The sequence below is a fragment of the Hemicordylus capensis genome, chromosome 1 (genome assembly GCF_027244095.1).
Source record: "Hemicordylus capensis ecotype Gifberg chromosome 1, rHemCap1.1.pri, whole genome shotgun sequence".
Classification (NCBI taxonomy): Eukaryota; Metazoa; Chordata; class Lepidosauria; order Squamata; family Cordylidae; genus Hemicordylus; species Hemicordylus capensis.
In genome coordinates, this window is record NC_069657.1 from 295431744 (window position 1) to 295457278 (window position 25535).

Genomic DNA, 25535 nt, shown 5'->3' on the forward strand with positions numbered 1-25535 from the left:
AGGGGTAGTGAAAGTATCTATTTGCAACCTTTATTTGAAAAATCTCTGTTTAACCAATTTCTAATATGCCAGTGGCTAAGTGGCAGAGCGGGGAAATGTTTGACTAACAAGCAGAAGGTTGCAGGTTCGAATCCCTGATGGTAATATATTGGGCAGCAGTGACATAGGAAGATGCTGAAAGGCCATCATCTCACACTGCATGGAAGGAGGCAATGGTAAACCCTTCCTGTATTCTACCAAAAAAACCCAGAGGGCTCTGTGGGCGCCAGGAGTCGAAATTGACTTGATGGCACACTTTACCTTTACCTTTAAACTGATAAAGATGTTTTAAGGAGTCATATCTTGTAAAATGGTTCTGCAAATTGCAAACGCATCCAATGGTGTATGTGTGTGTATAATATAATATAATATAATATAATATAATATAATATAATATAATATAATATAATATAATATAATATAATATAATATAATACTGTGAATTTTCACTTTTTGAAAGACTTTAGTTCAGCAAAGGGAAGCCATCACATATTACTTATCGTGAGCTGATTAGTGTGCCTTGGCTTTCATTTTGTGCCCCCCCGCCCCATGAATAAATATAATAATCATGAATTATATTAGGTCTTTAGCAGGACCAGTATTTTCAGACCAGCTTCAAAAATCACTTCAAGTTCAACCCGAGGGTTCAAGTGAGAATCCACTCATTTCCTACCAGAGAATCTACTCTCAGAACACCTCAGACATTGAAAACAACAAAACCCAGTGCCCAATGGGGTTGTCATTCTGGGGGTGGTTGGCACCCTAAGTGCACTACACCACAACCCACTCTGGGCCACCCTGGTGCCCCTCAGGTAGAGTTATGGGGCTGCTGAAATACCCCATTATTCCTTGGGGGGGGAGCTTAAAGACATGCAAACTTCAGATCACCCCTTTCACCAATTTATTTGAAATCTGTGTGGTAGCAGGCACTCATTGGGGCACTATGACCTGACCCACTCTTCTGCCCCCGGACTCCCTTTTCTGTCCCAAATCTGCCACAAAGACATGCCAACTTCATTTTTTAAAAAAACCAAAAAAACACAAACAAACCCCTTTGCCCAATTTTTTTGAAATCTGGGTGGTAGCTTCCTTGCACCGATTTGGCACTACCACCAACCACAACCCGCTCTGGGTGACCCTGGTGCCCACCCCCTTGGGAGTTATAAACTAAGGTGGATGAAATTTCCATTATTCCCTATAAATACTTAAAGACACATGAACTTCAACAATCTTTTAAAAATCACCCCTTGGCCCAATTCCTTTGAAATATGTGTAGTAGCTTCCTTGCACCCATTGGGCACTACCACCCACCACAACCCACTCTGGGCCACCCTGGTACCTCCCATGTGTAGTTGTAAGGCTGCTGGAATCCCCATTATTCCCTATGGGAAAAAGCTTAAAGACGTGCCAACTTCAAAAATTCTTTAAAAATCATCCCTTTGCCCATGTGGGTGGTAGCTTCCACCCATTGGGCATTACCACCCAACCCATCTTGGCCAAAAAATGGAGATCTGAATCTCTGAATTTTTGGGGTCCGAATCTGAGGTGATTTGCACCCGAATCTGGGCAACTGAGCACAGGGATGATTTGTTTTGTCCACAAATCACCTGAATCAGCCAGATTTGAGTACAAATAGTTTTGTACCCAAATCATTTTGCACATCCCTAGTGGCTACCAATTGGACATCTCCTGTGTGGCCACCAGTAGGACATCTACTAAAAGGCAACGCCCACAGGAAGACGTTTGTGGACATATTCTGGCTATTTCACCCATGGGCAGGGCCAACCTATTCAACCTGGGTTGACAGAAGAAGTAAAAATAGACTTGAAAAGGTCAACAGAAAAATGTCCATGTGAAAGGCGCCTACACTGATTCTTCAGAGAAAATGATTTGCTGCAGTGAAATGGGCATGGGGTGGCTGGGCCATAAAGCAGTAGTATGTGTTGTCTTTGTTAACCTATATTATATTTATATTGTAGATTCCTTCTGAATCTGGATTCCTGAGATTCACATTTGTTCCTTCATTTGGAAAACTGCCCACTCAGTTCTGCATTGCTGATGATGTGACAACAGTTCAGGTAAGGGTTGCAGAGCAGCCAAGCAATTGCAAGAAACAGAGCAGGACACTCACCTTTTTATACTTTTTTAAAAATATAGTAAATCATAGTAATTCATATGATGTTTTTTTATATATCGTAAATATGGGAGGGGGGAAGAGTATTCTGGATTGTTTTGAATTAGGTGGTGTCCCTCCCTTTCCATTTGTTGTTAGAAAACTTTCACTTCTAAGAGTGAGTACAGTATGAGAAACATAGTAGCCCTGTTCAGACATTCAGACATAGTTCAATAAATGTGCCTGTTTATGAGAGAAGCAGCATGGTGAACAAACCCCTCCCCTTTCCTGTGCAAGTCCATTTTCTGAAGGGCCCCCAGTTGCATAGAGTGGGAGCCCTTCATATCTGCAGGCATATGCATGTGGTTCCTTATGCACGGTATCATGAGCAGTATGCGAAGGCGGAAGGGGAGCCTGCCATTGTCATGCAGCCTATTTTATTGCACTCTTTTTACATTTTGGAAAAGGGGTAGTGCCACCCTTCCTGGAAGGATCAGGGCTTGCAGAGAAAGTCTGTATTGTTAGGAGTGTGGTTGTGGAAGCAGGCCGACGGCCATAAGACCCACATAAGAAAGGCCCTGCTGGATCAGGCCCAAGGCCTCTCTAGTCCAGCATTCTGATTCTCACAGTGGCCCACCAGATGCCTCTGAGAAGCGCCCAGGCAAGAGGTGAGGGCTGATGAGCAAGCAAAGGGTTCTTTAGTTTTAGGAGAGACTGGCCAAGCCAAGGCGTTGCATAAAAAGGTAGCGCGAAATGTTGTCCAAGAGTCATGTTCTGGGGAAACCAGCCCTAAAAGGCATTGTTAGGCAGGGCAAAGAATAAGAGGAGCATGGTGGACAAGGGGTATATGAGCCCGGAGGCACAACAGGAAACAAACACAACAACATACTGTACCTCCTAGTGTTCCCTAGATGAAAACAGGCATTTATTTGTGACACTCTTGTTCTCATACCAAGGATTGCTGTCTGAACCTCAGCTCTTACACACTGGCTTGGTTCAGACATAATGCTAAACCATGGCTTAGCACAACATAAATAAGCACAAGGGAGCCATAGGCTTGTGTGCTTCCCCTCTCCTATTTGCTTTCACCTAAGAGAGTGAAAGCTTTTGCTTTTATTTTACTTTTTTTTAAAAAAACATTTCATATCCCGCTCTTCCTCCAAGGAGCCCAGAGCAGTGTACTACATACTTAAGTTTCTCTTTCACAACAACCCTGTGAAGTAGGTTAGGCTGAGAGAGAAGTGACTGGCCCAGAGTCACCCAGCTAGTATGATGGCTGAATGGGGATTTGAACTCAGGTCTCCCCAGTCCTAGTCCAGCACTCTAACCACTACACCACGCTGGCTTTCACTTGAAGAACAAACCACAAGCCCCTGTTATGAATGAACTTGGGGAACTTTGGATTTATAACTGACTAATTACAACAAGCCAGGAAATCAGAGCATCATTTGATCTTGGTTTGAATACCTTGCCTTGTTCTGATTATGGTCGGTTAACAAACCAGAGTGCCATAAAAGGGAGCTGTGGTTTGTTATTCAAGTGAAGAGGTTTCTCAGCCCTTCGTTCTGGTGAGATATGAGGAGTGGGGAGTGTATGTGAGCCTCTGGCTCCCTTAGGCTGGTTCACCTAGCACTTATCCATGACTGAGTGCAGGGGTAGCCAACTTGAGGCTCTTCAGAGGTTGTTGGACTGCAACTCGCATCATGCAACTGAATAAATAGGGACAGTCTGAGCATATGACATACATAGAAGAAGAGTGCAGGAAGCAATGTGGGGAAGAACCTGTTGTGCAGAAGCTGCAAGCAGAAAGGAAAGTTAAATAAAGGCAAAGATCACATAAATACCCCAATCACAAAAATACACCATTTTGGATGTAACATGCAAATAAGGTTTAGGGTTATGGATACAAGCCATAGCTGCTCTTTCTTTTCTCTTTTGTATGTGAGGGCAGGAGATTTAAATGTTATGTTTCCAGTTTAGAACAAACTGAGTTTCCTGTTTCAGTCAAATATGGGAACAAACTATGGTTTGAACAAACTACATTTAATATACACACTCACTCACTCACGCACTCTATATTGCACATCAGAGAGGAGAGCTGGTCTTATGGTAGCAAGCATGACTTGTCCCCTTATCGGAGCAGGGTCTGCCTTGGTTGCATATGAATGGGAGACTAGAAGTGTGAGCACTGCAAGATATTCCCTTTAGGGGATGGAGCTGCTCTGGGAAGAGCAGAAGGTTCCAAGTTCCCTCACTGGCTTCTCCAAGATAGGGCTGAGAGAGATTCCTGCCTGCAGCCAGGGGCGTAACTACTATTAGGTAAGGAGAGACATTTGTCTTCGGGCCCGTTGCCTCAAGGGACCCCCAGAGGCAAGTCACATGATCATCGTCTCGGCTCCCCAGCACCCACCCTTCCTTTGGTGTTATGGAGGTATTCCTTCGCTTCTCTCTTGAGTCTCCTCCCTCCTTTTCCATCTTCCTTTTGCTCCTCCTTCCCGACCCTGTCCTGGCCCCATCCAGCTTGCCTCCTCTGGCGTCGTTCAGGGCTCTCATTGGCTGGCGGATGGACACGTGATGTGTCAGAGCCCTCTGCACGTGGAAGCAGAAAGGCGCATCAACTGGCATCAGCTGGGTGAGCAAGCAAGAGAGATTGCTGTGTGTGAGGGATGCCCACGCCCCGTTTATCGAGGCCACTGTTCCCGGCTTCCCACCTTGCTGCTGGTTTAAGTGTCTGGCCACTGCTTTGTTCGTAGGCAGGGAGGGCAGCTGCTGGCTGCTGTGTGCTGAGGAGGAGGAGAGACATGGAGCCTGACTCCTCAGGTGAGCGCTGGCTCTGGCAGGCTCCTTCCTCCTTTTTCTCGAGGTGTGGGAGAGTTGAGGGGGCTTGGTGCTGCTGCCACAGCCAAAAGGGACACCTGGAACTGTGCTTTAACAAAAGCCATTACTGCATTCAAGAGAGCCTCCAGTTTATTTGCATTTCATCCTTGCATTTGCATTTTCATCAAGTGGATAATTTGTGGGGGGCAGGGAGAGGCAACAACATGGTCTGTGTATGGCTGTTCTCAGCATTTTAACAGAGGCAGCGGCGTGTGAACTTTTAAAAGTAATAGAGGACCTATTCTTTTGTCTCCTGACAGAACTTCAGGGTTATTTTTGACACTATATTCCCCCTCCCCGCCCCTGAGTTAGGTTAGTAAAAAGTAATGGCTTTTAATGTGAAACAGTTAGGAAAACCAGGATATTATAGCTGTTAATGGGGCATTAGCAACTTCCTCCCTGCCCTCCCGAAGGTACAAGCGAAGACTTCATTACATTTCAAACTCAGGTCAATGGTTTAGTTGGCATTTATTGTATCTTCCCGTTCCTTTCTCTCTCACCTTAATGAGTTCGTATTTAATTTCCAATAATATTTATAATTCTAAAAGTGACAGGTTTTATCTGAAATATTACAGAGGGCTAACATGTTTCTTTTTCTGTGGGAATCTCTGTTTTCTATGCATTTATGGAATATATATACTGACTATAGAAATCATCCTTTTAAAGAATACTTCATTTACACAAAATGCCAATTCAAATCTAACAGGAATAAATACTTGTCTTTCTCTAGTACCAGTAAATGACTTGCATCGTCCACAATTTACAAAACCTTTTTAAAAAAAAAATTAGGATGATGTTCTATTGTGGCACATAGGTGTTTTTTTAAAATATAGATATCTATATCTATATCTATATCTCTCTCTATATATATATTTTTTTACATTTTATATCCTGCTCTTCCTCCAAGGAGCCCAGAGCAGTGTACTACATACTTAAGTTTCTCCTCACAACAACCCTGTGAAGTAGGTTAGGCTGAGAGAGAATTGACTGGCCTAGAGTCACCCAGCTAGTTTCATGGCTGAATGGGGATTTGAACTCGGGTCTCTCTGGTCCTAGTCCAGCACTCTAACCACTACACCGTGCTGGTGCTCTCTCTCTCTCTATATATCTATGTGTGTGTGTGTGTGTGTGTGTGTGTGAGAGAGAGAGAGAGAGAGAGAGAGAGAGAGAGAGAGAGATCTATATCCATATCTATCTCTATATCTATATCTATAATTTAACTGTGCTTTTTGTTACCACTATTTAGCCTCATTAAAGATTTCTTTACCTCATGAGCTGAGCTTCAGTGAGGGGGGTGGATTTTAAAATCTTGTGTCAGGGCCCACACCAACCTTGCTACGTCCCTGCCTGCAACCTTGGAGAAGCCACTGCCAATCTGTGAAGACGATACTGAGCTAGCTAGACCAATGGTCTGACTCAGTATATGGCAGCTTCCTATGTTCCTAACCATGTTTCAAAATCCAGATTTTCTAAACTAAATGTGATTTGAACAAAGCAGCTTCCTGTGTTCAGATAAAATGAGTAACCGAGGTTTCTTCCAAACCATAAATAGAAGCTTTAATTCTCCTTTCATGCAGAGAATGGAATTGGGCAGCGTGCAAGATCAAAGTTCACTGTAGCTTGGACCTGTCATGCTAAACTATGGCTTTGAATTATGCTTGAACCAGGCCTAGGTCTGTAGAGTGTAGGAGACAGTCTCCACCCTCTAGTTCTGGAATGACAGCGTGCCTCTTTTTGGCACTGGAGGGGTTAAAGACCAGAGTGTGGAGTACCAGAAATGAATCCCTGTAACAAACAATGATTCTTTGTATGAAAATGCTTACATTTAGCAAGTACAGTCAAGCTCCCCAACAGCAAATCCTTTGGTTTTGTTTGCTCAGAGAATGTTCTGGTTTGAAGCCCTTTTGTTCCTTTGATGTTTATGGGGCTTTGCCCCAGATTTGTCCCTCTGATAATCATGGGAGCCATTGTTTGTTTTTGTGTATCCCACAGTCAGAATCCGCTCTTTATCACGCCTGGTTTAAAAGGGCCTCATAGTCCTTTCTGCTCGACTGCACCTACCTCTGCCCCAATTCTGTATTGCTCTTGATATCATGTGAATCATTTATCTGGTTTTTCTCTCATCTGCAGCTAGAAAGGGCAAAATGTCTTCCCTTGTATCGGGCCACATGCATCAGACAGTGTGCTAATGAAAGATGGTGATGCTAACAGTGGAAACCACATTACTTAAACGATACCCCCCCCTTCTTTTCTTTTGACACTCCCATTCTTTCCTAATGCCCAAGGCCTTAGGCATCGTGTTCTTTTATTTGCTGTAGGGTTAGCTGCTGGAGCCAATGTCTAAGCAGCACTGGTATAATATTAAATTCTTTGTTTATAGGCTGAAGCGGTTTCCGAAAGCCAGGCCTTAAGAAGCGGAAACAAGGGAAACGGTGAAGCTACCAGTTGCACAAAGAGTAGCCACGTACATTTCCAGCCCAAAGAGCCTAACACAATCAAAGGGAGAATGGAGGCAAATGACCTTTTCAAAGCTGAATTTGTCTTTATTACGGACTCAGATGAAGACAAAAAAGCGACTGTAGGCAATAGCTATGGGCAAGAAAGATCCAAGATTTTAGATACACCATACATGTCTACCAGTGGCAAATCAAGAAGAGAGATGATTGATCCACAGCTATCACATACTGAACTTCCCCACAATCCTGCCAGTCAACAACAACCATCTCAGGTATAACAATTTGTGTGTGTGTATGTGTGTGTGTGTGTGTGTGTGTGTGTGAGAGAGAGAGAGGGGGGGGGTGTCATCTCTCTAGAGTTCTGCTCATCTGTATTGCTCTTGGTTACATTTCTGTGTATTGCCCACTGCATTATGAATTATATTTTGTGAACCTCTATAGCTAACAAGAGCTATGTGATGGAGGCTGGTGTAGTGAAAAAAATGGCAAAGGGCATGGGGCAAAATTTTTAGTCCACTACAACATCTTTGTATGTATGGTGAGGCTCTGCAGCTATGAAAACCAGTGTAGAATATTAGCATAATTGTTTGCTTTATTATGGCTGAAGCAGTATTTTCCCTTACTGACCATTCTACACAGAGCTGTTTTACATGTTACAGGATTCCCTAGAAATCCTACAAAGCCTAGTTCCATGTGCAAAATAATCCCACATGAAGACTGCCATGTGTCAGTTGGTTCTCAGTATGTGCAAACAGAAGAATGTACAAATATGCAGGGTCATCACATGTTAATATCCACATATGGGATCTGCACAATTTCCTGCATAAAACTGGCCTCTGTATAGCAATTCTGACAAGTGTGAAGCACTTGCTCTGACTTTTGGAGGTCCATTTGGAGTTGTGCTGAGGATTCGCAAGCTGCCTCTAAGACAGCAAGAACTTGTCTCGTAATTGAGACAAGCAGGCTGGAATTGTAATAAATGAAATGGACTCGACTGAGTAATAATCATGTCTGTGGGCTTCTATGCATGTTTTTAGTTGTGCTCAACCTAAAAAAATCTTTGCAGTTATAGGTTCAAAAATATACATAAAAATACAATTCACTTTGAATGCACCTAAATCTAAAAGTTCTAATTGGTAGTCTCTGTCTTACCCTAAGAGTTGCTGTGGGATAAAAGTAGAAGGAGTGTGACAAGCTTGTGTCACACTCTGGAATCTCTGCTGAATTGTTTTGTTAGTTCATCTCTGCTTCTTGTCCTTGCTGGCTGTCTTTTGGTTCTTAACACAGATTTCAGGATTCTATTAATTTCTCTAATATTGTGGTGAGGCATTAAACGAGCATTTGTAGCACATGCAGAAGAGCAGAGCTGTTCAACTGCCCCCTCATGCGATTAGGGAAAGGTGCTCCAGCCCGCTAGATGGTTAAAAGTACTGTGTGCTAGTACTGTGTGCACACAGTACTATTGTGTGTGCTGGGGTTGGTGGATGACATATTGTCCAAATTGGCCCAATCATGTTCGATTTCACAATTTTAAGTCAGCGCTGGACATGCAACAGTGCAGGCAATGCTTGGGACACATGCAGCAGCATGGGTGGTGCTGAACTGCCTGCATTTTGCTGCACTGCCTATATAGTTATACAGTATTCCAGTGCACTTGCTGTTAGAGAATTGCATAAAGCTGCCTTTGTTTTCATAAGAGAAAATGGGAAAACGTAGGCCAAATGGGACTAAAAAATGTACCCAGAGTCTGCAGTCCCATACAGAGCTATGCTTATATATGTCCATTGATTTCTGTACATGAAGAGCATTGCAGCTATTAGCTCAACTTGCAATTCCATCTTATATAAAGTGTCTGCTCATGTAATCAAAATTTCAGAATTTGCCTATTAAAAATACAGAACTTTGGGCATCTTTTGCTTTATATGGGCTAGCTACCAATGACATTGCTAATGTTTCTTATTTTTGTGAAGGTATGAAACAAATTAGCATGGAACATATAAAACCCGATACCTTTTTAAAAATGTAAATAAAACTGAACATCAACAAATAAGTTATGTTCACAGATTGTTTAATGCAAAATGGTAATCACTTAGCAACACCATACTATGTAACATTGATGATTTTAAAAAGGTGTTATGCTGTTAAATCACAGTGTTTACTAACAAATGTCATGGAATGTGCAGGTAAGATCCATAATTTTGACAGTACCTTGGATTCTACTCTGCAATGGAATAACATCTCTTTTTCTTTTGTTCCCCTCCAGTTAACTTCTCCTCTGTCTACCTCTGGTCATCTTTCCCATAAGTCTCCTGTTACCTGTTTACTTTCTCCAACTATCCTGAAAGTAGAGCCTGATTCAGCTCCTTCTCTCCATCAAGCCTCTTCTCTGCAGGAATCCCATAGCCAATGGCAGTCTTCCAATGGATCCTCTATACAGCAGTCGTCTACCTATATACAGTCTACTGCTTCTTACAGTTCACCTTCTTCCATAACGAAAAGACCTCCCTTCCCATTTCACAGCCTTTCAGACAGTGCACAGTTACCCAGTAGTCTCCAGGCTGGCAATCTTCACAAAATATCAGAACCCAATTGGTCACTTTTACCAAATAATGACTCACCTCCACAGGCTCCCAGTTCAGCAGCTAGTCTCCAGAGCTCCTCCCCTCAGGCTCTTTCTCCTCCTCCTTCCAAGAGATTTACTGTGTTGTCTGCAGTCCCTATGAATATCACAACACACTTATTATCTCCTAGTCCACAGCCTCTTTCTTCTCCTTTTCATGGTTCTTCCTCAACCATATGTAGCATAAACTACCCCTGTAGCCAAACGTCATCTAGTGGAAACCTTCTGAAGTCTGGAATTAGATCTCCTGTGCCAACCAGGCTCTCCCTTTTGACTGCTATTCTGAAGTCAGCATCTTCTCCCAAAAGGCCATTTTCTCCTGACTCTTGTCCTGCCACATTGTCTCCCAGTTCTTTAGGCTCTTCAACCCCCACAACAGACCAGAAGTTTAAAACAACCCCTCCAATTCCCAAGAAATGTGTCTCAAGTTTTAGCATTAGGGCTGATTCTCCAGGCCAAGATGAAGTTCACCTTTCAGTATTTTCTACTACGCCAAATCACATGGACCGGTACTCAAAGTCTAGTCCTACTCTTGGAATCAGGTCCCTGTCCCCTAAATGGCACCTTGATGCCCGGGCATGTTCTCCTGACAAATTACGCCCTTTGTCACCCACCATTTCTTCCTATAGAAAAACTGTGGTGTCTCCTCTATTACAGCCCAAACTGCCCAGTTTTTCCTTACCTCCCCATGCCCCAAGGAATGCTTCTTCTCTAATAACCTCCAAAGGGGTCTGTTCTCCTGCCCACAGAACCCGAGGGCCTGAGAAGTCCAAGAGGGTACATAGCTACTCTCCCACGTTTACTGCCACGTCCTTCCCAGTGTCTTCTCCTGCTCCTAACCAAAGGAACACACGCTCCCCCACTTCAGAAAAAGGCTCTTCTCTTTCACCAGCCTTAAAACACCCAACTTCTAAATCAAGAGAACGACTGCCAAAAGTCTCTGTTAAAAACTCAAATACCCATTCACCAGCTCCTTCAGCTCACTGGCCTTTTTCTCATACAGATGCCACCTCACCTTCACGTCCAAACTATAATGTTAAGCCCCTTTCAACACAGATTAATTCCTCCTCAGTTCACTCAAGCTACAGAGCTTGCCCTGCCTCTTCAAGACCGAGGACTCCAACCGTAACCCAGCCTAGATCTCCTCCCATGGCACACTCACCTTGCTCACTGCTGTCAAGATCCAGGGAGCTGACTTCACCCCTTTCTTTCTCTCTGCCTTCTGACCCTGACAATAAGACTCCCAAGGTACTCCAATTGCTTGCTTGCTTCTGTTCTTTTATTTCTCTTGTCTTCAGTGGTCCAGGAAAGTGGTGCCTATTTTTATTTGTTATCAGCACAGGGGAAGAAAAATGTAAATTGCAAAAGCATCATTACCTTGCCTAGCAATGTGTTCAAGGATGTGCTTTGGGAAGAAGGGCTGCCTACATGTAGAACAATGGCTTCGATGCATGTGGGAAGCTTTTTTGACCAGAACGATTCCCCATTTTTTTCCGGTGGATGGAAACGATATCAGCATTCTTTTGCATATATAAATTGCATTTCTCCAGAAATTAATGGGGATCCGCACATGCGCAAAGGATGTGAATCTGGGTGTACATGAACTTCTGGAATGGTCATTGTATTTATAGGTTTTCAACTCGCATGTGACTAACAAGTTGCAGAAGTAGCTACTTATAAGACTTCAATTTCAAGACATTTAACATTGAATGATTACTCTTTAGCATGCTTATAAAGTTCTAACTTTATTTAAAGGCACACAATCTGATTAGTTTAAAAGGGAGAATTCCCTCCCAGCTCTTCCTTCATTTTTTTGTTTGTAGCAGAATAACCGTTCTAATCTGCATTGGTTTGTCAGTGAGAAGAAAGAACCAGGGAGGGCATCCGTACTGGATTAATTCATTTCAGAATATACGTGTTGATTTTGTGGCTGTGTTTTCTGAACCACGTGCTGTAGTGTATGGGCCGCAATCCCACATTTCAGTCTCGTTGATTGCAATGCAATCTAAGCTTGCATAAACAATGAGATGGTTTACAGACATTGTCAATGAATAATTCTTATTTTTGTTGGGGACTGACATTGCGGTTGATTCCAGAGACCAGTTTTAATTAACTCCAATTTAAAATGCAGCAGTTGTATTACTGGTTATAAATATTTACATATAATCAGCTCTCCTTACAGATCTCCTTACAGATGCTCTTTTTGTGATAAAGTGTGCAAGCAAAAAGCATCTGATTAAAGAAGGTTAATAATTCTAGGTATGCTGCTCTTGTTTTCACCCCACTGTTACAAGGGATGAGGAAGATAAGATTGTATGCTATTTGTATATGCCGCTTAAATTGGTTTTGCAGGCACACAGCAGGCATCTCTGTTTCTTTTATACACACTCGCACACCCCTATCGATTTTTGTAAAAGGAATATATAAAGTAGCTCAAGGCTTTCTCACACATCAGGTCTACATATTCCATCTTTTCCATGAAGCTTTTGGCACAAGCCCCTAGCCACCTTTCTCTGCTCTAACTAAGCTTAAGAATGTGTCATTGAAATGATTGCATGTTCTTCCTCCGCTTACCTCTGCCTCCATTTCCCTTCTTTTCTGCTGTCAACTCCCTTGTATATCTAGACGGCATGCCCCTTGGGACAGAGGCATGTCCTCTCATTCTTTGTAAAGCACCCTGGACATGGGTGGCCCAATCGAAATAACAAGGATACAAATAACTAGTGTAAAGCTTCAACAACTATAGACTTAGGAGCAAATTGTGGTAGCTGGAGGGTGTGTGGCCCCCTGTTGCCAACACTGTAGTGAAAGAAGAGGGGGCTTAATAGCGGAGCACTCTGGGGGCCTTGGCCCATCTCCCCCGTGCCCCACCCCCGGCAAACTAGCTGCCGATCAAGGCTGTAGTGTATTACTCTGGATGTGGTAAGATTAATGTACTACCTACTCACAACATGTTTTTCCAGGTATTTTGATTTGGGAGTGATCCCCGCATCAACAAAATGACACAAAATATCATAGACCCTCAATGTCTTAAAGTTTTAGCCATTTGGCAACAATTGCGTTCGTTTGCCATATTGAAACTGGATAGCTACAGCCATTTAGCAGCTGCTCCGAAGCTAACCTCGTTTTCTAACCATCATCACCATCAGCTTTCAAGACTTCCTCTGCAAGATTAAGAACAGCAAGATGATGGGGGGTGATGCACCACCAGATATTCTCAGTGACAGCCTGTTTATTTCAGGACAAGGACTAGGGCTCTGCCAACAGGGTGAAAAGGGCAGGGGAAGGCAAGCAATCCTTGGCATGTTATCATGCTCTCAATAAAGTTTATAAAGATATTGGGACCTTTCTCATGGTCAAGTGTGAGGGTGGCCGGGTGGGGAGGAAGGCTTGGAAAGCTTACCTCCCGCGCAGATGATCATCTTGTTGGTGCTGGGTGTGCTGGTCACACCCCTGCCCCTGGCAGCGCAGGGGCCAGGATGTGTAATCCTGGCCCCTAGAAATCCCACAATGCACTGCACTAGTCCGCAGAGCATTGTGGGGATGCCCCCAGAGATGCTCAGGCACCCATCACTGGCTGAAAGCAGCTGGCGTTGACACACAGTCAAATAAATGGGGTAAGGGAATGCTCGCTCCCTTAACCTCATTTAAGAGGCAGACTCCCTAGGCGGGTTTGCTGCTGAGGCACTGCTGGGAGCCAGTTGGCTCCCGGCCGGTTCCCACCGGCAGCCAAGCACGGGCTTAGTTACCCTAGCCCGGTCTTGGCTGCTCGTGAGAACAGCCTCATGGTCTCAACTGAAAGCCTGCAATGAATGTTTTCAAGCTATCCTTCCCAAGTGTGAGATTGAGGGGGGTGGGGAGGGAACTCAAGGTGATGTTACTCTCTTATTGCTGGAAAGAGACTAAAAAGGAGCCTATCTCATGGATTCCCATGTTGTGTTTCACCATCTACGCTGCCTGTGCTAATCTAGCTGGCCCTTGTTTGGACTAGTAGGAATCATCACTGCCCCCATCAGGTGAGGTTGGACATGCTGCTTCGACCTATCTCACACCTAATGATAGCTTAGTTCAAGAAATTGCCTACATCACTTTAAATTTTAACATACCCACCCAGTCAGTAGGTGAAAACTGCAGCTCAGTGCTAGGGCATTTGCTTGACATGCAGAAGATCCCACGTTCAATCCCTGGCATCTCTAAATAGGGCCTGAAACCTTGGAGAGCTGATGCCAGTCAGTGTAGACAATGCAATTATGAAAGTACACACACACACGCACACACCGCTTTTCAATCGCTCCCAAAGTGGTTTACATTAAAAAAGAAAAGGGTTCCTTTCCCCCAAAGGGCTCACAATTTAAAAAAGAAAAAATATATATAAGGTGGACCCCAGCAACAATCAGCACTGAAGGAATTTTGTGCTGGGACTCAATAGGGACAGTTGCTCTCCCCCACTAAAGATATGAGAATCACCACTTTAAAAGGTGCCTGAGCGAGATGGAACAATGGTCTGGCTTGGTATAAGACTGCTTCCTTTGCTCATATGTGCAAAAGCTGCATTTTGAAAAACCAAATAGCCAGTCTTTGTTTCTGTTTTGTATGCTTCCCTCTCACCCTGCTGCTTTTGGCATTGCAGTGTTGGCAACATTGAGCTAAATAGCCCAATCAGGCAGGGAATTAACAGCATTCTGGACAAATAAATGGTTGCAAATTCACACTTCCTCTTCTATTCTTTCTACATTTTGATGCTTCCTTACTGTGAATCCTGAATATGTGGATTTGTAGAAACACTTACTCATTGCCCACCCCAGCAGTTTACCCTAAATTTGCTAACTGGACAAAGAGGCACCTTTCAAAATGGTTGTTCTTTTACATTTAGCAGAGGGAGAGCAAATGTCCCTAGTAAACCCATCCCTCCCAGGCTATCTCTGTTGTGTTCCTTCTTAGATTGGAGACCCTTTTTGTTGGAAGTGAAGGACTCTGCGCTGTCTCATTCTCAATGACAGAGGGGGACAGACTAGTGAGTCAGAGGGCTAGAGGGATCAAGACATTGGTCATCCCTTCTCTACTGCTCTGATACTATAGCAATAGCAATAGCACTTACATTTATATACCGCTTTATAGCCAGAGTTCTCTAAGCGGTTTACAATGATTTAGCATATTGCCCCCAACATTCTGGGTACTCATTTTACCGACCTCGGAAGGATGGGAGGCTGAGTCAACCTTGAGCCCCTGGTCAGGATCGAACTTGTAAACTTCTGGTTACAGGGCAGCAGTTTTACCACTGCGCCACCAGGGGCTCATATCTATCCCTTTGATATATGGATTGCTACCCTCAGGGACTTCCTGCCTGCCTGCTTGCCTTCCTTCCTCTCTTCCTCTTCCCCTTTCTTCCCCTTTGCAACACCCATGCTCCTCTCTCCCTGCACCATGTGTGCAGAGATACAGAAACCATCCCTTTGCATCCAGCTACATAGATAGATTAGAGATCCTATCTCTCCACTTTACTATCTAGAATGGAGTTCACCAATAAAGACTCCTTATATTGATTTGAAACTATGAACTGGCTCCAAGTTTCATTTACTCTCAGCATACACACATGCCTAGGCAGACTCTGCTGTGTTTGGCCTCTGTGCACTCTGCTGTAATAGAAGGGTATCTCTTACCAGAGAGAATTCCCAACACTTTTGTGGTAGGGTACCATTTACTCATTCCTTTTGAGATGAAAAACACTTTGAGAACATTTTTTTGTTGAAAAATCATATATAACTATTGTCAATAATCATAATTCCCCTTGTATGTATGTTTGTGAGAAAAATCAACAGCAGAACTACATGTTTGATCTGAGGTGACTCTAAAGGCTAATTTGCACACAAGTATGTTTATTGTACGTCTCTCACTGACACTTTAATTGTATGAAATTGATATTTTGAAAATTGCTCTCATGAATTGTGAATGCAGAACCTCTCATTAGAGCCAAATTTTGAAGAGATCAGCTTGTTGAAAGGAACATTGGCAAGCATGTATTCAGACAGCAGGAAGGAAAACAAGAGATTATAAAATAAAACAAACACATTATGATGTCATGTTTATTATGACTGACCTGATTCAGTACAATGCTAACAAAACAGCTGCCAAACATTTATGGCTCTTGTTGACTCCTTATAAATGTTTTAAATTTGTCCCTTGAGAGTTTCTGTAGTTTGACACTGTTAACTAAATTTCCCAGGATGCTAGGGAAGAAAATCAGAAGAGAAAGAGAGGAAGGGGAAAGGCAGGGGTGCAAAATTGGTGTGTCATCTTTTGTCAGAAGCAACCTAAAATGTAGCTCTTTTGTCAGAAGCAACCTAAAATGTAGCTCTTTGTAAGAGGGAGAGGGACTTCTGGCCAAGGGGAATGCTAGCCAGACTCCTCTTTGCAAGTACATGCCCCGAGCCAGCCCACAAGCTGGCTCAGCCAGCTCAATGGCCAAACTGGATTGGACCCCAGTTTGGCCGAGCCCAGACTGGGTTGGGCCGGTTTGAATCCAGTCCAGATTCGAACCGAGCTGGCCAAATGGCTGGCTCACACAACTCTACCTCTTGGATGTATCCTCCAAATTATACACGACATTTTTTAAACAAGTTGGAGGATTGGGCAGATATGATGAAACTGTTTCACCCAAAGCAGGCAGGTTTCCATAGGGGTCACAGCACAATAGATCAGTGTATCACCTTGAAGGCTTTGATCATTAAAGGCTTTGATCACCTTTATGTTGCATTTATTGACCTATCTATCTATCTATCTATCTATCTATCTATTAGATTTATATACCGCCCTTCCAAAATGGCTCAGGGTGGTTCACAACATGATAAAAACAATTAAAACTAATTAACAATTAAAATCAAACTATTAAAACACAATAAAACAGCTAAAAGCCCTGAAAATCAGGGCAACAGTTTAAAACAGTTAATCATTTAAAACTCTGGAAGGCCAGGCCAAATAGGTAGGTTTTAAGGGCTCTCTTGAAGGACAGCAATGATCTCAAATTATGAATTTCTGCTGGGAGTGCATTCCATAGCCCAGGAGCAGCTACAGAGAAGGCCCGCCTCTGTGTCGCCACCAGACGAACCGCTGGCAACTGGAGATGGACCTCCTCAGATGAACTTAATGTGTGTTGGGGATCATGTAGAAGAAGGCGCTCTCTTAGATAACTCGGACCTAAGCCGTTCAGGGCTTTAAAGGTAATAACCAGCACTTTGTATTTTGTCTGGAAACATATCAGCAGCCAGTGTAGCTGTTTCAAAACAGGCATAATATGGTCTCTCTGGGTTGCCCCAGAGACCAATCTGGCTGCCGCATTCTGAACTAACTGAAGTTTCCGGACTACGTACAAAGGCAGCCCTACGCAGAGCGCATTGCAGTAGTCAAGCCGGGAGGTTACCAGCTGATGCACCACTGTTTTGAGGTCATCCTCTTCGAGGAATGGACGCAGCTGTCTAATCAGCTGAAGCTGATAGAAAGCACTCCTGGCCATGGCCTCCACCTGAGATACCAGAGTGAGGCCTAGGTCCAGGAATACTCCCAAGCTGCGCACCTGCTCCTTCTGGGGGAGTGTAACCCCATCCAGCACAGGGAGATCTAACTCATCCCTCAGATTCTGAGCCCCCACAATGAGCACCTCCGTCTTGCTTGGATTCAGCTTCAATTTGTTCTCCCTCATCCAGCCCATTACTGCCTGTAGGCAGGCATTTAGAGAATGAGTGCTATTTCCTGAAGATGAAAAGGAGAAGTAGATTTGGGTGTCATCAGCATACTGATAACACCCAGCACCAAATCGCCTGATGACCTCACCCAGCGGTTAAAAGCATTGGTGACAGAATGGAGCCCTGGGGGACTCCATATAACAGCTCCCATTTTGAGGAGCAACTGTTACCAAGCTCCACCATCTGGAATCTACCCGAGAGATAGGAGTGGAACCACTGCAAAGCAGTGCCCCCTATCCCTAACTCCCCCAGGCAATCCAGAAGGATACCATGGTCGATGGTATCGAACGCTGCAGAGAGATCCAGAAGAACCAGCAGAGTCACACTCCCTCTGACGATTCCCCAGTAAAGGTCATCCATCAGGCTGACCAAAGCTGTCTCAACCCCATAGCCAGCCCTAAAGCCAGTTTGAAATGGATCTAGAGAATCAGTTTCCTCCAAGACTGCCTGGAGCTGGTTGGCCACCACTCTCTCAATCACCTTGCCCAACCAAGGGAGATTGGCCTGTAACTGTCCATCACTAAGGGATCCAGAGAAGGCTTCTTTAGGAGTGGTCTAATCAATTCCTCCTTCAAACAAGGGGGCACCCTCCCCTCCCTCAGCAATGCATTTATGATATTAACTAGGCCATCTCCAACAATCTCCCTGCTAGATAGAAGCAGCCAAATCAGGCAAGGATCCGGAGAACAGGTGGTAGGCCTCACTGCCCCAAGCAGCTTGTCCACATCCTCACTTCCTTTTGTCAGCTTTTATTATTTATTTATTTATTTATTTATTTATTTATTTATTTATTTATTTATTTATTTGATTTATATACCGCCCTTCCAAAATGTTTCAGGGCAGTTTACAATTAAGCTTTTGACACTATTGATTGCAGGAAAAGCTTAAGAGGACTGACATTGACTGATGGCTTCTCAGGTTACTGATTGAACTGCACTCTCATCTCATGGCCAGGGTGAGAGAGGGCTGACAAGGATCACTATCCAACCTCATTTTTTTAAACAGAGGAGTCTAATAGGGCTGTCTATTGGCTCCCTTTTTATTTAGCAGTACCATATCTCTATCAGTGATATAGGACAGGACATGGAGTCTCAGAAATTCTTCTTGCCCTCATTTCATGAGCTCAAAGTCTTGATCTTGATGTATGCTGATGATATGGCACTTATATCTTGTGTCGAGATCAGGCTTAGATGAATGCTGATTATGAATCGGCAGATGGGCAAATTATTGCAAAGAGAAGTTGAGGATCAACTACAATAAAACAAAAGTGGTAGTTCTTGGTACCAGTAGAATCAAATACAGATGGACAATTAATACTCAGCAAATAGAGCAATGCCCCTCCTTTAAATATTTGGGTGTCTCCTTTCAGAAATCTTAAGATAGCCTATCTTAATGCAGCCTTATTAATTGCACGAAGTACAGTGGGGTCATTTAAAAATTCTTCTTCTCCAGAGGGGGTCAATTAATAGCTCCTGCACTCAAAATATTTCAGGGCAAAGTAATTCTGCAGCTTTTGTATGAGGCAGAGATTTGGGGGTGGAATGTGAAAGTGAGTGAGAAATTAGGAATAGTCCAGAATAATTTCCTTAGGGAAATTTGGGGCCTTTCCCCAGGTACCCCTGTTGCGCTTCTAAGAATGGAGGTGGGACTGCCCTCAATCTCTGTTAGAGTCCATCTGATACCACTACATATTTTAAGAAACTTGACAGCCTTTCAGAAGGTGCAGTATAGGACAACCAAGATGATCAGGGGCCAGGAGTACCTTCCTTATGAGGCTAGTTTACAGCATCTGAGGCTGTTTACTTTGGAAAAGAGGCGACTGAGGGGAGATATGATTGAGGTATATAAAATTATGCATGGAGTGGAGAGAGTGGACAGAGATAATTTTCTCTCTCACACACAACACTAGAACCAGGGGTCATCCCATGAAACTGAAGGTCAGGAAATTTAGGCAACACAAGAAAGGACTCTTTCACAGAGCACATAATTAATCTATGGAATTCCTTGCCATTGGACGTGGTGATAGCAACCAGCTTGGATGGCTTTAAAGGGGGCTTAGACAAATTCATGGAGGACAGGTCTATCAGTGGCTACTAATTTGGTGGCTGTGGGCCATCTCCAGCCTCGGAGGCATGATGCCTCTCAGTACCAGTTGCAGGGGAGCAACAGCAGGAGAGAGGGCATGCCCTTAGCTCCTGCCTGTGGGTTCCCCACTGTGTGAAACAGGATGCTGGCCTAGATAGGCCTTGGGCCTGATCCAGCAACGCTGTTCTTATGTTCTTAAGACCATCTAGTTAAATCATGCTATTGGCACTACCAAGAGGGGAATCAGGGGGCAGATATGCTATCCCATATTTTACAAATTTACTAAAATGAAGCTCTTTGTATGAGGGGAGAAGGACTAGCACATTGTTAAACTGGTAGTCTAGACTGCACACATGCCAAGAAAATTACAAGAGTATACCCAGGGTAAGGATCTCAGAAATCACTTTTATGCTTGGGTTATCTTACGAATGAAATTGAGTGGACCAAAAGCTCCCATTAGATTGGGTTAATCAACTCTGGTCCTTAAACTGATTTGTAAATAGAGCTGGGAAAGGCAGGTGCAATCAAGAAATAGAGAAGAGGCACAAACACTCGTCAGTGAGTTTCCCCTCCCTCTCTTCTCGGTTACATTTGTATTGTTACCAAAATACCAGGTTGGATCAAGGTTAGTGCCAAGTAACTTGAAGGCAGAAGTTCTCTTGGTTGATCTGCAAAAATGATCCTCACTGGTACCTAACTTGAGTTGCCTTCATTGCTGGCCCTGTTGCCTGTGTAGGCAAAAGGAAATATTTCATCATGTGGCTTGCATGGATTATATTTGCTGTGTATATGCAGGTGTGAATCCAGTCCCTGAAATAAGCACAATGTGCACTCTCATATACAAATGACTTCATTGAGATTTCGATGTGAAACATATGTATGTATATAATGTATTGAAGTACTATTTTTGAAATAGATGTGATATATTCTATGTAATTCCTGTTAGAACTAACAACAGTTATAGTAGGAATTAAATGAACTATCTTTGATGGCATCATATGTTTCTTCTTCTCAGTCTCTCTTCTTTTTGGTTCCAATTTGTAGTCACACAAGATCAAGACAAGCTACAAGGCTTTTGCTGCAATCCCTACAAACACACTCCTCCTGGAGCAGAAGGTTAGTTTGCTCAGAATGTATAAATGTTGAAATATATTGAAATCTTAGTGTTAATTTCACAATGAAGAGTTGCCTGTAGAAATAGTTCAAGTTGTAGACTGGCTTCTCCTTCAAGCCTTCCTAACTTTTGACCGCAAAAGCTAAATGCAGCCCAGTAGTCGTGTGATGGTCCACCAGGCCTCAATAAGAACTGACCAAGCTAGATGAGATGCCTATTGTGTTGCTGGGAACTGCTTGTCTGTTTTTAAATACACATAACTGCACAGGGCCTGTTCTGGATTAAGACCAAAGTGGGTAGAGGAGTGTTTTAACCCTTTCCTTCTGGGTCCAGCAATGTAGTAGCTGAAGGCAAACATGGGTGACCCTTCTATGAGGCCGAGTAAAGTGGTTGTCTCATCACAATGGGTGCTATCCCACTGCCCACTGCTGCTACCCTTCCTTGTCACACTGGGATGCACCACTTCTTTTCAGCCCTACACCTGCCACCACTATCTGGCTTTGTGGCATTGTTTGAGAGTGTCCGTGTGTCACGGCTGCCAGCTTGGCAGCATGGCCTGAGAATGCTGTGCTTTTTGTGTGTTAATTTTGTAATTAACTTTATTGGCCAAGCAATAAACTGAATTGACTGGCTGACATCAGATGGGTATGAATTCGCTTTCAAAATCTTTTTGTAAGGCTCCTGAGAACTGAACAGAGAGGCATCTTATAAAGTGGTGATTCTCTTATAGTTAGCACAGAGAGAGAGCAACTATCCCTACCAGCCCCAGCACAGCATTACTTCAGTGGTTTTTGCTGCTGTCTGCCTTGGAATGGGAACTATTTTATTTTAATTCATGTATAAACCATTTTGAGAACTTTTGTTGAAAATTGGTATATAAATATGCATAGTAATAGTAATAGTAGAAGTAAGGATACTTTCATAGACATCTGAAGCCACTACTTTCAACTTACCTAGAGACTGCTGTGACTAAGGGTGTGCGAGCTGCCTCCGTTTGAGCCAGGCTGGACATTGAACCGGCTCGGTTTGACAGGTTCATGGTCAAACCTGGCCGGCCTTGGCTGATCCGAGTTCAAACTGAACAAGTTTGGAACTCTGGTGGTAAAGGGAAATCCAATGAGGATTTCCCTCTACCAGTAAAGGACCGGGGGGCTTCCTTAAACCTAGAGGGGTAAGGAGGGAAATCATTTAACACTTGCAAGTATTGGCGGTGGTAGCCGCAGGGGCAGTGGCGGGGATTGCAGTGGGGGTTGCGGCAGTTCCACACCACCACCACTGGCCTCCTTCAGAGTAGCCAGGGCTGCTGGTGTCCTCCAAGTATGTGCAGAGGCCTGAACTAGGATGGAGAAGGCTCGAACCAGGCTGCCAGAAGCCCTGGCTACACTGGGGGAGGAGGACGGGAGTGAGGGGAGTCACCGCTGCCCCCACTTGCTTCCCTTGCAGCCGCCACCACCACTAGTACTTGTAAGTACTAAATGACTCCCCTCCCATCCCCTCTAGGTTTAGGGAAGCCCCACTGCCCCTTTACTGGTAAAGGGGGATCCTACTGGATTTCCCTTTACCAGTATTGCTCTGAACTGGTTTGAATCAGTTCAGCAGTCGTACTGGACTGTCTGGTTTGACCAGAATAAAAAATGGAGCTGGATCGGTTCAAATTCAGTGTGGATTCAAACCAAACTGGCAAAACTGGTTTTATGCACATCCTAGCTGTGACTCTTTGTGTAATCAATGTTCCATTGTAAATGATTCCTCAGTTGCTGAAAGAGATTGAAAGAGATATACAGATTGGCAGCCAATGGCCCACAGATAGCACTGTGAAACTGTGTGATGGCCAATGACATCATCTGAATGCCCTGGGGAGGTGGTAAGAACTTTTCAGAGTGTTTTGGTGTCTAGAAACACCCATTGTTGTCTGTAGTAGATCCATTCCAATGAAAAGGCTATCTATTGCATAAAATAAGCTGTTTTTGTTGCAGTACCACTGGATCAACCACATAATGGCACAGTGGGGAAGCAACCTGCCTAGAGAGCAGGAGGCTGTTGGTTCGAATCCTCGCTAGTGTGTTTCCCAGAATATGGGAAACTCCTCTATCGGACAGCAGCGATATAGGAAGGTGCTGAAAGGCATCATCTCATATTGCACAGGACAAGGCAATGGTAAACCACTCCTGTATTCTACCAAGACAATCATTTGGCTCTGTGGTCTCCAGGAGTCGACACCGACTTGGTGGCACAACCTTTCCTTTCCAACAACTGGATCAACCAGTCGCAAGTCACTTGTGGAATGTGTGAGAACTATGAGCAAAGTAACAGTGAATGTACTGTGTACAGTTGGAATAATCAATGTAGCACTTGCATAGAATGCTAGTTTGGTAGCCTTGAAACATTTAAATATCCAGTGCTATGGATTTAGCAAAGACAACATCAGAGCAAGGTACTGGAATCATTCTTAGAGAAATTGTATATGCTATTTGCATCCTAGAGGTCATCCTCTGCTGCTAAGGACTTTCTGTCTGCTATACAGAGATTTTCTTTGGTCTCACAGTGTTGCTAATGAGTTACAGCTAGGTAGCTATTTTCTATAGGGCACAGAGAGCTGATTGTGCAAGGCTTTTGCTTGTGTATTAATTGATATCATCATTATGCTAACAGAATTATTTATGAAGCATAGAAAAATGCTGCCACTCCTGTTAGCTTTGAATGGGTGGCTTTATTCCTTCCTTATTACATCTAACACACACAGACACACACATGTAAAGCAGAGTTAAACACTGAAGATGCAACATAACTTTTCTGAATGGCTGTTCTGTCTGTTTCCTCCTTTGCCCTTGAGTCTTGAGGATCAGGATATTGGGATAATTAAGCTTGCTGTGTCAAAACAAAAGATCTCCAAGCCAAAATCAAGCCTGTCTGTTTATTTAGCAGTTGGGAATAACAAGAATTTTAGCATGTGCTGCTTATCTTGCCTCTCCACTGATATAACAGGTGAAACAGCATCTGATGGATAAGACTGCCAGATTCCAAAGAAGTGTATTGTCTTCACTATGGCTGCAAGCCACGGTGATCAATAAGTCTGTTTTGACTTAATTTTTGTCCTGTCTGAGTATGTGTTTTGAACATGTGACCTAGAGATAAGAAGTATGTGTGATGCGCTGTGATGACTTGAGCTTTTTCAGACAGCAGACTTTACCGTGGGTTTACCGTGAGTCTTTACTGCGAGTTCGGGGCTTAACAGATATTCTGCAAAAAGAAGATTTTTTTTTTTTTTACCCTGGACATATATTGGGCTAGGTTTTAATATGCAGGGGGAAACCTGAATCATGGGTACTCTCTGAAATATCACATGGACTTTGGGGTAAATCTGGCCAATATGTGAACACACATCCATTCTCCCAAAGTAACACTGAGGCAAAGTCACCTTCTGAAAAAGCTCCTGAAGTAATCATGGGAATCATTCACTACTTAGGAGTGCTTTTTGCTTTAGGAGAAAGCAAAGCATCAGTGTGTGTGCGCCCTCTAGAGGACAGGAGGGCACACTGCGCCAGAAATGCAGCATGGCCAATGATCAGAAATCTAAACGGATATTTCCACTCTCTTGGGTTGTGCTTAAAGAATCTGTCTTGACTCTAAGCCACCTTGGCTGAGAAAAATCAGCTTTATATAACAAGGGAGGCTGGAAAATCAAAATAAATGTGGGGGAAATGCACATACTCTTAAATTCATAGGGTGAGTTTAATCACAGGGTTTGAGCCTCTAAAACCAGAAGCTGGTTTGGGGGCAGGGGAGTTGGTTCATGTATGATATTTAGCCAGCCGGAGGGCCATCTCCAGGTTTGTATATAATGATGGAAATAAAATGAAAGAATGGAAAGCATCACAAATTGTGTGTCTATTATAGTTACTAACTTATTAGTATTATTTTATTGTTTTCAGTCCTACTCTGATCTCAAAATAATTTGAATTGATCTCTAGGCACTTGATGAACCAACCAAGATGGAAGGAGTGGGTGAGGACTCAGATTTGGATACACATTCAGAGGTGATTCTAAGAATCTCACGATCATTAATCCTCCACAGCATTCCACATCATTTCTGCTTATGTCTCTGTTTGTACTATCTTTTTAAATTCAGACTTGTCCCATAGTGGATAAATGCTTGAGTTTATTTATTTCACTCTATCCTTAAATGTGTGTCCTGACTTTCACTACAATGGTCTCAAGGTGGCTGATCAATTTAAAAACAATAAAGTAACTTTAAAAAAACAAACAGGCAGTCTAAACATTGTCCAACCAAAGGCACCTTTAAAAATAAATTAGCAGCTGCTTGCCAGCATTATCACAGCACTTGTACACTTTCTCAAACAGCGGTGTTCTGCCTGGTATCTGGGATACCGGGAAGAGCGCCGCTGCTTGAGAGAGTTTCGACGTGCTGCAGTAATACCGGTAAGCATCAGCTAATTTATTTTTAAAGGTGCCTTTCTCTGCTGTCAGCCTC

At 43.5% G+C, this 25535-nt stretch overlaps 1 protein-coding gene across 10 annotated transcripts in view; it reads left to right on the top strand.

The window, feature by feature from the left end:
* MLIP (muscular LMNA interacting protein) overlaps positions 1–25535 on the top strand; it is a 104586-nt gene that overhangs the window by 49728 nt on the left and 29323 nt on the right. For 8 of the 10 annotated variants that reach the window (XM_053286416.1, XM_053286409.1, XM_053286411.1 and 5 more), the window contains 5 exons: positions 2019–2117; positions 7410–7757; positions 9749–11353; positions 20974–21045; positions 25015–25080. In XM_053286416.1, coding sequence (XP_053142391.1) covers positions 7536–7757; positions 9749–11353; positions 20974–21045; positions 25015–25080 — 1965 coding nt within the window. In that variant the 5' untranslated portion in view covers positions 2019–2117; positions 7410–7535. The remainder of the gene's footprint in view (positions 1–2018; positions 2118–7409; positions 7758–9748; positions 11354–20973; positions 21046–25014; positions 25081–25535) is intronic. The other 2 variants (XM_053286417.1, XM_053286414.1) reach the window with 2 other exon arrangements.